The sequence below is a fragment of the Tachypleus tridentatus genome, chromosome 11 (assembly GCF_004210375.1).
Source record: "Tachypleus tridentatus isolate NWPU-2018 chromosome 11, ASM421037v1, whole genome shotgun sequence".
In the NCBI taxonomy this organism is placed as follows: Eukaryota; Metazoa; Arthropoda; class Merostomata; order Xiphosura; family Limulidae; genus Tachypleus; species Tachypleus tridentatus.
The window spans coordinates 94864936-94881065 of NC_134835.1; the positions used below are offsets into that span (position 1 = coordinate 94864936).

At 32.2% G+C, this 16130-nt stretch overlaps 1 protein-coding gene across 5 annotated transcripts in view; it reads right to left on the reverse strand.

Annotated features, from left to right (window-relative positions):
- Positions 1-12475: 12475 nt before the first annotated feature.
- The window catches only part of P58IPK (dnaJ homolog subfamily C member P58IPK), a 49891-nt gene continuing 46236 nt past the window's right edge, over positions 12476-16130 (reverse strand). For all 5 annotated transcript variants that reach the window (XM_076468727.1, XM_076468728.1, XM_076468730.1 and 2 more), the window contains 2 exons: positions 15402-15547; positions 12476-13424 (listed from right to left, as the gene is read on the reverse strand). In XM_076468727.1, coding sequence (XP_076324842.1) covers positions 13270-13424; positions 15402-15547 — 301 coding nt within the window. In that variant the 3' untranslated portion in view covers positions 12476-13269. The remainder of the gene's footprint in view (positions 13425-15401; positions 15548-16130) is intronic.

Here is a 16130-nt window from a genome sequence, read left to right on the forward strand (position 1 = left end):
TCCACAATCATATTGTAAGGCAACGTTACAAAAGAGAATGTTATCAAAGTGAGATCTAATGTGGGTTTTCTAATGTGGAGCGCCCTTCAGAAGAAGAATAATTAATCTACCCGTAAACGTGGAAATGTAGAAGAAAAAAAAATTAGTTCTAGAATACCTAGTAGTACACCTGATAGACGAGAAGGAGCCACATTGTGATTAATACTCCATAGTTTTTCGGCGACCACCAAAAAGCACACCAATGTACGCCTACACTTATACCTTACATTCTTAACACATTAAAAAAAAATATTACATTCAGTTCACCAATAAGTCTATGTCTAAAATACTGTACTTAATTTATGAGTTGAGCTTAAAACAGCAAATACCGTACTTTCGCTTAAGTTATTGTTTTCAAACCTATTGTAGCAAACACACACATGCACATACATACATATATATATATATATATATATATACGTTTTAAAGTATGTAAATGTTCATGATCCTTTTAACTCAAAGTATTTCTTTAAGTGAAATAAATTATTTCATAAGTAATCTTAGGGAACAGGATTTAGTGAGAAATCCTTTTCATTGTAGATGCATTTTAGCAAGATTAGGTCACTTACTTCTACATAAAGTCATTTTTACTTTTTGGAAACGATGACTAAATTCGACAAACCAGTACCAAAGATAATAGTTTGCCCTGCAATCCCTGCTTCATAATAAATTGGTCCTGCAAGGATGTTTCCACGAATTTAGGCTTTGACGAACAAACGCAAGAATATCCTCCCCTCTTATTTTCCACTTTGCCACAAACTTCTGAATATTGGAAAGAATTAAAATGAGTGTACTAGAACGTGCTTACTTTCTCTTCAGTTAATTTTCTGTCTTTCTCCGTAAATTATCCGTTGTTTTCGACATCTGGCTTGAATACAAGCCTTTGTTCTCTTCCTTTCCCTTGTTTACTAACTTGTCGACAGTACTAGGATTTGCTGAGTTTCACAGCAATAATTGTTTTCTTTTTCTTTTGGAGTGGGGACAGTATTATCTTACGTAACTACCATTTCGTGAGTGAAAACGTTAGTTTTGGAAGGTTTAAGGTGTGGTTTCAAAGCCCTGTTATCCTAAAATGATTAAAAAAAATAAATGGCCAAAAGCATGAGGTGAGGGGGGGAATACGTGTGCAATTATTTTTAGCTATAATATCATGCTGCATTTCAGAGTGACCTAGAAGAAATCTTTTAAGCCTACTTTACAATTTTTGAAAAGACAAGACAAAGACAAGCACCTTTTGAAAACAAAAACTCAAGATAAACTCTTTAAAATATAATCTACTTTTCATAGCCAGTGAACGTTTTAAACTATAAACACAAAAATTAAATAAATATCTATCTACATAGCCATAAAAGCTTTGAGTTGCTTATGTAAAAATACTTTTTTTTTGGAATTAGTAACTGAGTAGAATCACTAAGTTGTGCCTATGAAACAAAACCTTAAAAAAAAACATTTGAAACATTTATATACCTAAAACCTATGACCATAAATATTGTGATTACTATTAGGAGGGATTTTCTGTTTTTGTTTGTTCGTTGTTATGTAAAACCCTACGCAATGGGCTATCTGTGTTGTGCCCACCACGACTATTCAAATCCGGTTTTTAACATTATAAGCATTAAAAATTAGTGCTTACCCTGAGGGTTTATTATGAGGGTATAAAGGTAAATGAGATAACTTCTATATTGTATTTACACAACATAATAATACACATATAGCCAATATAATCAAACGCGGCTTTAAAAACAAAAATAAAAACGTTTGTACAATAGAAGCGGAAGAGCTCTTCAAGTTTTGAACAGATTAACTTCAACAAAGCAACTACAACTTAACGATTATTGATACTTTTTGTATCAAGATTTGTGAGCACATATGCATGGAAGTCTCCTGCGTTTTTTACTTTTTTCAGGAAAAGTTGTTACAAATTGTCATGATATGTTTTAAATAATGTACAGTATAAACAGTCAGGCCAGAGATCCTTAGGTTTCAGATCCAGGCGTCCCTAATTTTAAACAACTCACCAAAGGAAAGATAGCCAATTACACCAGCTATTACCACAATGGCTCTCTCGAGCTCTTTAAGAAAAATAATGAGATTTAATGTCATTTGTTATGATGTGCCCACATTAAAATCACGGCTCTAATCTTAGACCGTGTCATTCACTCATATAATCTAATATCATGATTTTTAAAAACTCGATTATTCACAGTTGTTACTATGTTTGTGTATATTTATATATGCACATATCACATTACAGTAAAATTCAGAGGCCAGCACTTGAACATGCTTTAAAGTAATTACTTTTTAGTCACTTAAACATTTCTTGCGGAATAAATATCTGAAAATTAGTAATAGGTTGTATAAATATCTATAATATTATATGGGATTCATTCTGTCTACTTGACTGCAAAGTTCAGGACTTCTATTTTAACATTGATTTATTTTACAACTGCGTTAAAATATAATACTTCATATAATAGATAATTATTAAACTCATGCAACAAATTTCTGGGTTTATGAAGTAAAAATGACAGTTAAAAAAATTATATTAAGTTTGTGTAGCATTTGTACATAACATCCAAATCTCATAATAAAGTCCTAGCTGAAATAGCGACTAATTTTATATTTTTAATAGTAATATGGCAACAGTTCGAAACTTGAATAACTGTAGCCATATATCTATATAAACTCAAAGTTGTATGAGCGGGATGTTTTACCCTTGTTTGTATTAAACAGTCGGTGACGTATAGAGCTCAGGTTTGTGGCATATCGTACGTGGACTTATTATTTGATTTTAATGAGTTGTATATTATTCTTGTCCTACTCAGCTATATCTGGAAAGGCTCTCTCCAACCTAGCACTCATTTTTAGACTATAGAAAGGTTTTGTCCAGTCAGTCTAGTATGTAGATACACCAAATACACAATTATTGTGAATAAATACTTGTTTACTTGTATTTACTTTATTATCTGTATTTGATGTATTTTCTGCATAATATATCCAGAATCTACGTCCCTGTAAATGTTTTTAAATTTATCTGTCAGACATTATTATACCTAAATAATAACAAAAATTAAAAGTATTTGTTTTTATCTTGTTTAACATTATGACTTATACTGCGTTAATCAACATTTGAAAGTGATTTATGTTCTTTATGGCATAAAATGTTCGTAAAAGCACCTTATTTGTGACACTGAAAATATTTTAATTATTAGTATTTCGTGTTACGTATTTAAGTCAGAAGATTATACATACAGAGTGGCCACTTTAATAAGTACACCTATCTAGTATCAAGCAGGACCCCCCTTTTCCCTCCAGAACAACCTGAATTCTTCGTAGCATTGATTCATCAAGATGCTGGAAACATTCTTTAGGAGTATTGGTCTATGTTGACTCGATAACGTCACGCAGTTCCTGCAGATTTGTCGGCCATACATTTATGCTGCGAACCTCTAGTTCCACCTCATTCTAAAGGTGATATATTGGATTGAGATCTGGGGACTTTGTTCAGGCCATTGGAGTACATTGAAGTCACTTCAATGTTCATGAAACCAGTTTGAGATGATACGTGATTTGTGACATGGCGCATTATCCTGCTGGAATTAGCCATTGAAACACGGCTAGACTGTGGACATAAATAGATGCGTGTGTGTGTTTTTCATATAGCAAAGCCACAAAGGGTTATCTGCTCAGCCCACCGAGGGGAATCGAACCCCTGATTTTAGCGTTGTAAATCCGGAGACATACCGCTGTACTAGCGGGGGGCTAAATAGATGCACATGGTCAGCAACAATAATCTCAGGTATACTGGGGAAACAGTTGATGCTTTATGGTATTAAGAAGCTTAATGTATGCCAAGGAAACATTCCTCACACCATTACACCACTACCACCAGTCCGTACCGTTGATATAAGGCAAGATGGATCAATGGATTCATGCTATTTATGTCAAATTCTGACCCTAAAATATAAATGCTGCAGCATAAATTAAGATTCGCCAGACCAGGCAAAGTTTTCTTTTCCAATCTTTAGTCGTCTAATTTTGTTAACCCCGTCCCCATTGTAGCCTCATCTTTCTTTTCTTAGCTGACAGCAGTGGAACCTGGGGTGGTCTTCTGCTGCTGTAGCCCGCCCGCTTCAATGTTTAATATGTTATGTGTTCAGAAATGTCCTTCTGCACACCATTGTTGGTAAGAGTGGTTATTTGAGTATTTTAGCTTTTCTGTCAGCTCGAACTAGTCTAGACATTTTCCTCTGATCTCTCTCATTAACAAAATTTTTTCGCCTACGTAAATGACGCTCACTGGAATTTGTTTTTTCCATCTTTCTCTGTTAACTGGAGACTGTAGTACGTGAAAATCCCAGGAGGTCAACAGTTTCTGAGATGCTGGAACTACCACGTCTGGCACCAAATATAATTCCACGGTCAAAGTCACTTTATATCACACATCTTCCCTATTCTAATGTTTGGTTGAACAACAACGAACCTATTAACCATGTCTGCATGCTTCATATATTGAGTTGCAGCCACATGATTCGTTGTTTGGCTATTTGCGTTAAATAGGAGGTGTATCTAATAAAGTGACCACTGAGTGTATAAATCAAAGGAAGAGAGAAAAATGAAGCACACCAATAGTTTCACTAACCTTAATATTGACGGAAAAGTTAAACTTTTATTTTGAAGGGGACCATTTCCTAATCACAAGAGCTATTATACATAAGTGAAAGAAAAGCTAAAACGAAGAAGCTCATTTAACATTTGTAGTTTTTGTAAACTACAATTGGTCTCCTTTTTTTTTTATGAAAGCTACACTGTAGTTTGACATAGCCTAACGCCATCAGAAAATACGAGGTGATTTAGCTATGAAACTCAGTACTAAAAACAAAACCACACTGATCAGTTTGTTTATAAACTGAAAAACAATCACATAAAAGGGTAATATAAATCAAGTATCACTGAAACGTTGGACGACACATATATAATTATTTTTTTCATTATTTTGTGCAAGTTACACAAAAGCTATCCTAGCATAATTCTCCCTAGTTTTGAACTTGAATATCAGAAAAAAAAAAGGTTGCTCACCAGAAACTCCTACGTAAACAAATAAAAGGATTTGAACATCTTTTTATAACAGTACAGACGCGGTGTGGGGTAAATTCTTGCAATGATAGGTCGCGAACTGCACATGTAGTATCACGTGATATTAAAATTTCTGCAGCTAAACATTGCATAATATATTTTGTGTCGAAACTGAAACAAACATCTAACAATGTGCAAGATGTCTTTGCAAGTAAACGTGTTGTTTGAAAACCGTTCTGTTAATCTGTGTGACATGAATGTAGAGTACAATAAACCTTTTAAAATAAAAATTTATATAATCTTTCTAATATAAATTTTTGGAAGATTTTCACGAAACTTTGAAGAATATTATTTGGTTTCCGCTGTTTCTCGCATCCATAATTTTATGTATAATCTTTAAAAATCAATATTTTAAACAAAATTACAAACATGTTTGTAAAGTATTATGTTTAATATAATAATACTTAGCTTTTAAACTTTGAATTGTTAGCTTTGCTGCCAAATAGATAGTTCAGTTTTAACTATTAAATAAAGTACATTTACAGTATATAATCGAGTATTCTAGCTCACATCAAAAGTTCGTTTTAACTCTCGTAAATTCAACCAGCTCAAGATTAATTGCTCGTAGACTTCTACTCATTGAATTTAGGTCACATCTGCTGCAATTGCTTGTGAATTTCTACTTTCTGATCTCATTCATCTTTAAAATAATTTTCCAACTATTAATGTCTTTTGAACCAAACAATTTGAAATATGGAAATTTACCAAGTCGAGTAATAACTATGGCCGATATAAAGACGCAATGGAATGGGATATCTTGGAACTACATTCTGATAATTTTACGTTTTGCTGGTACTGTGATCCACTGAGTACACCTTGCTTTTGGGAAGAGTATTCATACACTAAGATTATGAAGACGTGTTCAGATCGCGGATTTAAAATGTTCATGAAGGGGAAATAGCTTGTACTTAAACAGATTATAAAACGTAGGAATATGGATCAATTTCGGACACCAGAGCCATTCCAAAAGAGACCTGTAACAATATATACTCTACCGCTGTAAACACTGTGACGTCTTGTAACAGGTAAGATAAGCGAACACACAAACCAATGGAGAAAGCCTAGTCACCTACACACATAATAATTAAGAAGGATCTACATTTGGAAACTTGGTAAATACAACTTTTAGTCATAGCTTCTGTTTAGCCATTGCACATATGAAGAAGGTTAAAAATAAAACAATTATTCATAACATTCAACACTAAGACACAGCAGCCAACTTGCCAGATGCAATAACCATAATTTTTGTATGAAGCAAGTACTATGAAACATTTTCCTTATGCACTAGATGGATTATGGGAAGCAACATGGAGAAGTCGTGTGCATTTGACATGACTAATTGACAAAGTTTATATAATTGAGATGGATATGACAATATAGGCTATAACATAATGAGGCTCCAAACTCGTTTCAATGTAACATATCCAACCCATTGTGTACGTCTGTGATATAAAAATAGTAATACTTCAAGTGTATTGCCAGGTTCATGTACAAAAAAAAGACGATACTGTATTTGTAAAATATGAAATATTTCTTCCAACTACATAATCTAATGATAGTGTTTTAACTTGTAGTTTTACTGACGAATATTCTCACTTAGAACAATATTACAAATTCGTGCAACCTTTTAACGACTTTCTCCATAAATTTGATAACCATGATCATATATTAATTCCTAATATTGTTTCATTGTAAGTATTTGCTGATCCATGTATGTGGATCTTAGCTTTCAAAATCACTTAAAAATAGTTTGTCTTTTTCTTCAAATTTTCTACACACAGTTATAGAGAGTTATCTGCACATATCTTTCACCAACTGAATTAACAGATCGGAGAAAGCAGCTTGTCAACAGCATTTTCTATTAATTTTCATTTATTCTGGTTTAACAGAATAATGAAATTTGACTATCACAGCCTCAAAACGTGTAAGTGTATTTATAGATTCAATACTACTGATAAATAATGTAGAATAATACATGGACTTATCTCTACGTTAAAATACTTTTATTTGAGAGCGTTCAGCTTTCTTACCAGAGTCCTCAACTAGCAACAATGATCTAAGCAATGAAAAACTCATTTAATTGTGAAATATTGTTTTAAAATAGATATCTAGGCAACAGCTGTAACAATAACTGACATCTGGTATTAAAGTTATTAAACATATAGAATTAAGATGAATATAAGGATAAGACAATGGAGATAAATAAGCAGACAGTTGTAAATCTAAGAATAAATGTCTTAATGGTAATGAAATCGGTGTACTATCTCTAGAACTTAACAAGTACCCTACACTGACATCATTCCTTCAACTCAACAGTTTTTAGTACATTATATCTCACAACAACTAATGATTTATGCTTCCAAGCTAGAGAAGCTCTAAAGTCATCTATGGTTAAACCCTGAAGCTTAAGAACATCAAGCTATCAGTACTTTACAGTGAGACAGAGACACTGTTATATTAACCGACAATTAGGGAAATGCTACAATCCTCATAAACTGACGTATCTACGAGCAAAAGATGGAAGTGCTAACGGACGGAAGTCAATCTTTGAATCCAACTGAACGTGTAGAAAAACGAATAAATGACGAAATTTTCAATATAGAAAAGGAATAAGAACGTCCCTGTACAAAGGATTTTCTGTATACTATTCAGTCTTCCCAGAGCTTTACAGTTTGTTAAAGATACATAAATTTAACGCACCCTTAGGTTCACTAATTTATAAAACAGTCAAATTTATTTATAGCGTGCAGAAACCTCTAACAATAAATTTAGCTTATTAAATCAGAAACTTACGAGAATTCGTTAACCACATTTCTGACAAAATAATAACTGAAGACGATATTATGGCTAGCTTCAACGTAATTGAACTTTTCATTAAGATACTTGCTAAAAATACCATGATATAATAAACAAACGATTAAGTGATGACATATCACTTCCAACAAGAATGCTCATCAGCATTCTGAACATCAAGTTCTTGTTGGACGTGTCTCGCTACAAATTATTTCCACTGTAATGACCAATTTTAAAATATGTTAGACGGAACCTGTAGTAATAACAGAACCTAAGTAACGTTTTAATACTATAATTTTATCATCTTCGTATATGGGTAAGGTACATTGATGACACATTTATTTTACGAATCAATGTACATCTGAACAGCCAGTTTAACATAAAACAATTTTTTACAGAATTTAGAGTTGATAACACTTCCATTTCTGAATGTTCTGGTTCACAAGGTTAGAAGTCTAAAAAAGTTCACCAATACCATAAACTCAAACAAATAAATATAGACATTTTCGTTCATGCCATACAATCTGTTACAACTGGGATTATTAAAAAACTAAAATCTAGAGCTACAAGTACACTCTCCTCGTTTTATCCAAATGAAAAGTTTAAACATTTTGAAAATATTTTTAGGAATAACGGTTATCCAAATAAAACGATTCATCTGTCTGAACTCTTAAAGAATCACAACCTGATAATAAGGTATATACCAGATCTGGTATATCTTATATACCAGGACTAGGAGACAACCTTCGTAGGATATTGAATAAACTTACTATAACTGTAGTTCTCTTAAGTCCTTCTAAACTACGCGGTGTCTTGCGAAGGTAAAATCCCAAGTTCAAAATTCTAAAAAAATGTGGCTTGTAACATTCAATGCCGTTACAGGGAAGATTCAAAGAACACCAAAGTAATATTAAGAATTGTGCTATAAATACACCAGCTATAACTTCTCACATTCAGAAAAAGACCATATAACAGACCTAAAAATTTAAAACAACAGAAAAAAGAAAACACCAAATGGTGAAAAATTAAAGCTGTTGCTATTAAAGACAAGAAAGTGAACCACCAGTGGGTATTCATCAAAACAATGACCAACAATTACTCAATACTGATGGACACCAGTAATCTTTATTAATAAGCGTGAAATGTCATTCTCTAGGTGTTCTCCTTATGCATAGTAACACCTTTAAAGCTACAAATTCCAAGCTTGGGGTACAAATACAACTTCATACACAAAGTAAGATAGGCTGTGTGACCACAGCCTCGGAGGCCAAAATGACCAATATAGCAATTTTTTTTGGTAAACGATACAGCTTAGATTCAAATTCTAAGCTCGTAGTTCAGGTACAACTTTGTGTGGGAAATAACATGGGTTATTTGGTCTAAGCCTCCGAGGCTGTTTTGGACACAAAGTAACCAATATAGAAATTTTTGACAAACACAAGGACCAATTGGATCCAAATTATAAAGGCTAGATTCTTTTGGTAATGTGTGATCAACAAGGTTATTATTTACATTTCTTTTGTGTGTGAAGACTTCTGAATTATTCTACCCATGACGAATTATGCATTAAAACGATTTAATTTTTTTTATAGCCTTCATAGATTTGCTTTTCTATTCAAAATTTATTCTTATATTTACATGACAAGAAGTATTCTGTAAAAAAAATTTCCAGTAGATTGACAAATCAGCACGTAAATAAAAGCTACTTTCATTACAGCAACGTGGTTAGACAAATACACTGCTGGCCAAAATCTTAAGGTCAATGAACATGCAGAAAAAATATGCATTTTGCGTTGTTAGACTCAACTACTTTTTCGAGTAGAGCTCCGAAAGATGAAAAAAAAAGCATTTAATAGGGAAAATGTGAATACTATGAAATTAGCCTAAATACTAGCTGGTCAAAAGTTTAAGACCACACCAAAAAGGAGTCCTAAACAGGATAGGTAATGCCCAACAAGAGGTCTCAGTAGTGAGTTGCAAGGCCGTCATAGTGAATAACTTCAAACTCTTTTGTCCTGAGAATATTGTGGACTGCAGCGTTATCCTGCCGAAAGATACAGTCATTTCCACACAAGCAAGGGCCTTGGAAGGAGAAAATACCCCAGATCATGATGGAGCCTTCTCCACTGTGTCGTGTAGAAAATGTCTCCGGTGGGATATCTTTATCATACCAGTAACATTGGAAGCCACCTGGACCATCCAAGTTAAATTTTTTCTCATCATAGAACAAAACCTTCGTCCACTTTTCTACGTCCCATGTTTGGTGCTTCTCAGCAAAGTTTAACCGAGCTGTTTCGTGGTATGGAAGGAGGCGCGGCCTTTGAAGACGTTTACGGTTTTTAAAGCCTTTCTCTCGTAGATGGCGTCTTATTGTTCTTGAGCTGCATTCTGCGTCCGTAAGGGCCTTAATCTGGTTCGACGATTGGCTGGTGTCTTGCCGGACAACCTGTCGAATCCTCCTGCTCAACGCCAACGAAATTTTCTTGGGCCGACCACTTGAAATTCTTGTTCCGTATCACTCAAGGTCTTTTAAGGAATTTGGAACAGCAGTTTTACTACATCGAGTCTCACCAGCGATGGCACGTTGAGAGAGACCTTGCTTTTGCAGCTTTAAGAGATGTTTACAACGCTAATGCTTGAACACAGATGACTAAAATTCGTTACGTGTTTAGCGATTTACGCTTCGTTTCAGTATAGTCTTAAACTTTTGACCAGCTAGTATTTAGGCTAATTTCATAGTGTCCACATTTTCCCTAGTAAATGCTAAAAAATTTTTATTTTTATTTTATCCTCTTCTTATTTTCATCTTGCGAAGCTCTACTCAAATAAGTGGTTGAGTCTAACAACGCAAAAATGCATATTTTTTTAAGTTCATTGGTCTTAAGATTTTGGCTAGCAGTGTATATATTAAACTTTTAACTTTTTATTATAAGTATGAAGAATTCCTTTGTTAGTTTTCTGTATAATGCCTATAATTGTATTTTCGTTATATATGTTGTACTGAAGCAATCTATTTTTTTTATATTCAACAAATTAATTTACTTGCATCAGAAGTTTTAAAAAATAATCATTCAATAATATTGCAGAAAATTTTTCTTCAAAAGCACTGCAACATGTTCCTGAAGCCACAAGACTATCCATGTCAGTAATATGTAATCAGATGCTCAGAAACATGCTGAAACGTAACAAAATAGTGACAACTAATAGCATGATAAAAATACTTCACAATGTACCACAGCGTTATCATGTCTTCAAATATAATGCTTTATTGATCTTCTGTATGTATTTTATAATGTAGTAATATTTTATCCTAAACCAATTACTGGGTAAAGTAGGATCAGAACACTGTGTAAAACCATTAGAGCCTATTCTTTTATTACTTCTTACAAAGAATATAGTCTCTCCAATAAAACCTCCACATTTCCCATCCTTGCATAATGTCCAAGAGTTGTGTAATGTTTCAGTACTGTGGTTGTATAATTCACAAAAATAAATACATTAATAAAATACTATAATTATCAAACACAAAATTTAATTTGATGCAATTCTGTGTTATGTAAGTCACCATTTTACATTCTTCAATGCAACAAATGGAGTGAAACAAATAAATATCTATAAATTCAGTGGAGTTCAGTAAGCATGAGGTAATAGGAAGATGTAAAAAAGTAAAACAAAATATATAACAAAAGGTAAATTTTCATGAGGTAAGCTCCAGAGATACAGAAATAAATTGTTTTCCCAGCTAATGAAAAATGAAACAAATTATTTTTGTAAGAGCTTTAGCTACTCTTACTTTATTTTAGAATGAACAGTTTGGAAAGTAGTGAAAATAACAGCCTAGAAAGATAAATATTGTACAATTAAAGAACGCTGAGCAAAAACAACCCATTTGTTAAACAAACAATAAGATGGCAGCTATTTACAGCGAGTAATTTTTTAGTTTAGCATATAACGTTTTATGCATTTAATAAATTCAAGTTTATATAAATTCTGCAGCCAAAAAGCCTACTACAAAAGTAAGTGTGTAACAATTTTCCTGAGCTTTCAGAACTTATTTCTACCTTGTATTTTTCTACATGTTTTGCCAAGTGTATTCTTTACACCTGGAGAATACAGAATCAAAATGTTGCAGTAAATCACAACAAATGTTATTAGAAGTGTTTTATAAACTGTGAATTTAAAGTATTTTTATGGATTCAGTTATCAGGCTTAGAACATTGTGCAGTAAAAACATTTAATCTGATATTAGTATGGGGTTGGTAAAAAAACAACAACATCTATCTGCACCATACTGAATTTGTAAAAATACAAACAAGAACATTTGTATAATAAATAAAGAGATTACAGTCAACTGTGGGTTTTAAAATGTGTTGAAACTGCTGACATGTCTGAATCTGTTTAAATGAAAAATGAAGTATAGTTTTCAATGTCCTTTCGAGTTATATAAATTAAAACTGGCTGTGAACATGCTGAAGGATTCTTTATTTACATCACTTTTGATTGATAATTTTTCGTTTTCTTTATTTTCAAAGCAGTGTTCTTTATTGTTTGAACTTTCATGTAATACAGATAGATTTGGGAAATGATGATTTCCTGAAAAATCACATACAGACTTTCAATAAGGAGCTTTAGTTTTAAACAAAATTCTAATTTACAGTACTTGTAAAATACTGAAAAAGAACGTTATAATAAAAAAAACAAAACAAAATAAGATTCATGTTAGGTAGTAACCAAAGAATAATAAAGCAGGTGACTGTTAACTAAACTGTACTGAACAAAGATAAAAAAAACTTCTGTTTAAAAAAAAGTACTTTACTTGTATTAAAGCAGTTGTCTAAAATTTCAGGGGAAAAAACAGATTTAATGAGCTCCCACCAACTTTCTGTAGATGCAAAACCTTATGTAAGCAATTACACCAAATCCCACTCATGGTATGAACCAAAATGGCTTTGATATTTAAGATTAATTTTTCCTGTACAAAATTTACAATAAGGTGTCATTCTACAAATGTTCCAAGTTACAATGTTGTTTCAAAAATTACCATAGATTTACTTTTAAACCCACATACATACCAATAATGTTCATTTTAATCCATGATGACGAGAAAACCCACTTGTAGAGAAAAATATATGTAAAAACGGCTGGTATGGGTTTTCTCAACCCATACCAGCCGTTTTTACATGTATAATGTTCACTTTAAAATCTACAAATGATTTTAAGGGCTTGAGTCTGAATGCTCCACAGAACTTAAAATAATCAGACCAGAGAACTGAGGAAACTGAACTGTACATCAATAAGTCTTTAGTTGAAATGAAATTTGAAGGTAAATGGTCCACCTCCTTGATGAAATCCTCCTTGAAATGGATTGAAACCATGAGCAAATGGATTGAAACCTTGTCCTTGTTGAGAATCAGGGTCAAGAGGATCTTCTCCATTGTCAAACTTCTGTCTTTTTTCTGTATGTTATACAAAATAATTTACTTACGATGTACAACAACATTTTCATTAACAAACATTTACAAATTACATTAAACTTGCAAACAAGATCTTAGGGCAATTCCACATTGCTGGACATAAGGATAAAAATTCCAACTGTTTTCAGGAGTTATCTGAAAGTTAAATGAATATCAACATTTGAATACTAAATAGATGAAGAATGTTATGAAAAGGATAATTTTACTAGACTGAGCTATAAGTTATTTATTTCATTGGGAAAACAATATTAAAATAAGCCTCATCAACCCCATTACAGTTTGAAGGCTCAGAGTTAAAGGTAATTTACGTGTAATGTTATTATAAAATATTTTTAGAAACATCCCACATTATTTAATGAAATCTATTATATGAATCTTATGGTAAGAAGAATTTGCTTTTACAAATAAGTTAACACTTATGAAGAAATTACCTCAAAATCATATATAACCTTTTAATAAATTATATTTAACAGTATATAATAAAAAGGCAAGAAAAAACAAAATAAACAATTAAAAATATATATTAAACCTTTGCTTAATCATACTCTTAACTTTAAAAAAAAGAAAGACATTCAATTTTAGTGCAAAACTTCCACTATTCTGCAAATGAAAATAATATTACAATAGTTGTATGAAATATTCTTTTTAAGGAATATTTGACTGTTTATTGTGAATTTCATGCAAAGCCACATGAGAGCTATTTGTGCTAGTCGTTCCTAATTTAGTAGTGTAAGACTAGAGGGAAGGCAGTAAGTCATCATCACCCACTGCCAACTCTTGAGCTACTCTTACCAATGAATAGGAGGAATAACCTTCACATTATAATGCCCCCACAGCCGAAAGAGAGAGCATATTTGGGGTGATGGGGAATCAAATCCACAACCCTCAGATCACAAGTCAAGCACCCAAATAACCTAGCTATGACTGACCCTCTTGTGCTGAAATCATTCCTTTAACCAGCACTTTGATCTTTGATCTCAAGTTTCCTGAATTGTAGCTATATTATGTAACCACTTGTAAATTTTTACAACACAAAGAGTTATCTAAATATACCACAGTCGTTTTAACAATAAAGTATGAAAATTGTCAACCATCTTACAATACCATTGGAAAAATCATATTATAAAGAAATATGAAAACACTATATCAAACATACACCAAATAAGTGAGTATGGATGAAGTAAATGAAATGAAACAACAAAAGGAAAGTTCCCTAGATTTTGTGACTACAGAACAAATTTTTATAAACTGTGAACATAAAACTACAACTATGTTCACAGCAAGTACTCTGAGATAATGCTTAATGCAAACAGATTTAATTACAATTAATGAAAATCACCCTAAACATTACCATACCACTTCTATCAACTACAAACAGACTTAATAACAAGTAATGAAAGTCACCTTAAATGTTGTGTCATACTGCCTCTATCAACTACAAACAGACCTTATAACAAGTAATGAAAAAAGTCACCCTAAATGTTACCATACCACTTCTATCAGCTACAAGCAGACCTAATAACAAGTAATGAAAGTCACCCTAAATGTTGTCATACTACTATCAACTACAAACGGCTGATGACAAGCAATGAGTCACTCCAAATGTTGTCATACTCAACTACAAACAGACTTAATAACAAGTAATGAAAGTTGTCCTAAATGTTGTCACACTGCTACTACAAACATTTTTCTCTGAAATCTATTAAACAGTTTCTACAAAACTGCACATTCTGTGAAAATGATCCATGTTCAAAAGGTTAATGTTAATGCAGTACATATAAAATGTGTATTATTTTATTACAAAACCAGTTTTTACACTCATATTTTGTTACACTTAAAACTTTATTATTATTGTATACTCAAACCACAACCAAGTTTTGTAAATCCTGTTACTTCATAATTTCTTTATTTTTCAAATGTTATTTTTTTTGACAAACAATCTAAACATTTGGACTGTACCTGGGTCTGTTAAAACTTCTTTGGCTGCAGCAATATCAATGAATTTTTTCTCTGCAGTCTTTTTTTCATCTCCCTGAAAATTATCTGGATGCCATTTCATAGCTAGTTTCCTGTAAGCTTTCATAATTTCTCTCTTACCTGCTGTTCTGTATATTAGAAACAAAGATAAAGGAAACTTGAATACTGAAATAAGCTTGCAAATAAGTTAATCAAAATCCACAGACATGGATATTTTTGAGGAAAATTGTTTGTTGGTCACATGACAATACATATGAAGTTCTGTGGTATTGGTATAGCTATTCATAATTGTTGGTGTTCAAAACTGCATATATAAAATCTACAACTTTTTCTTCCTAAATCAATATACCAAATTTGACAAGGTTTGTGATGATGGTTAAAAGTTACAACTCACGTGTAAGAAAGGACTTCAATACATTGCCAGTAGTGGAGATCAATTTTTTCTGAATATTTGCATTTTACTCTTCTGAGTTTTGAGAAAAATAACTGAAATTTAAATATTTATTTGTAAATACCAATAATGTGTATGTGTGTACACGTCATGGTTGCATTTACTTCAATGTTATCCATTTGTATATCTATTAAAATAGCTATATGAAGTTGATTTGCTTTTACTATATTTTATGATAATATTAGAACAACTTAAACTTACTGTTTAGAAAAAAAAGTTATAGTAATTAAAACCTCTGAGAAACTACAGATGAGTAGAAG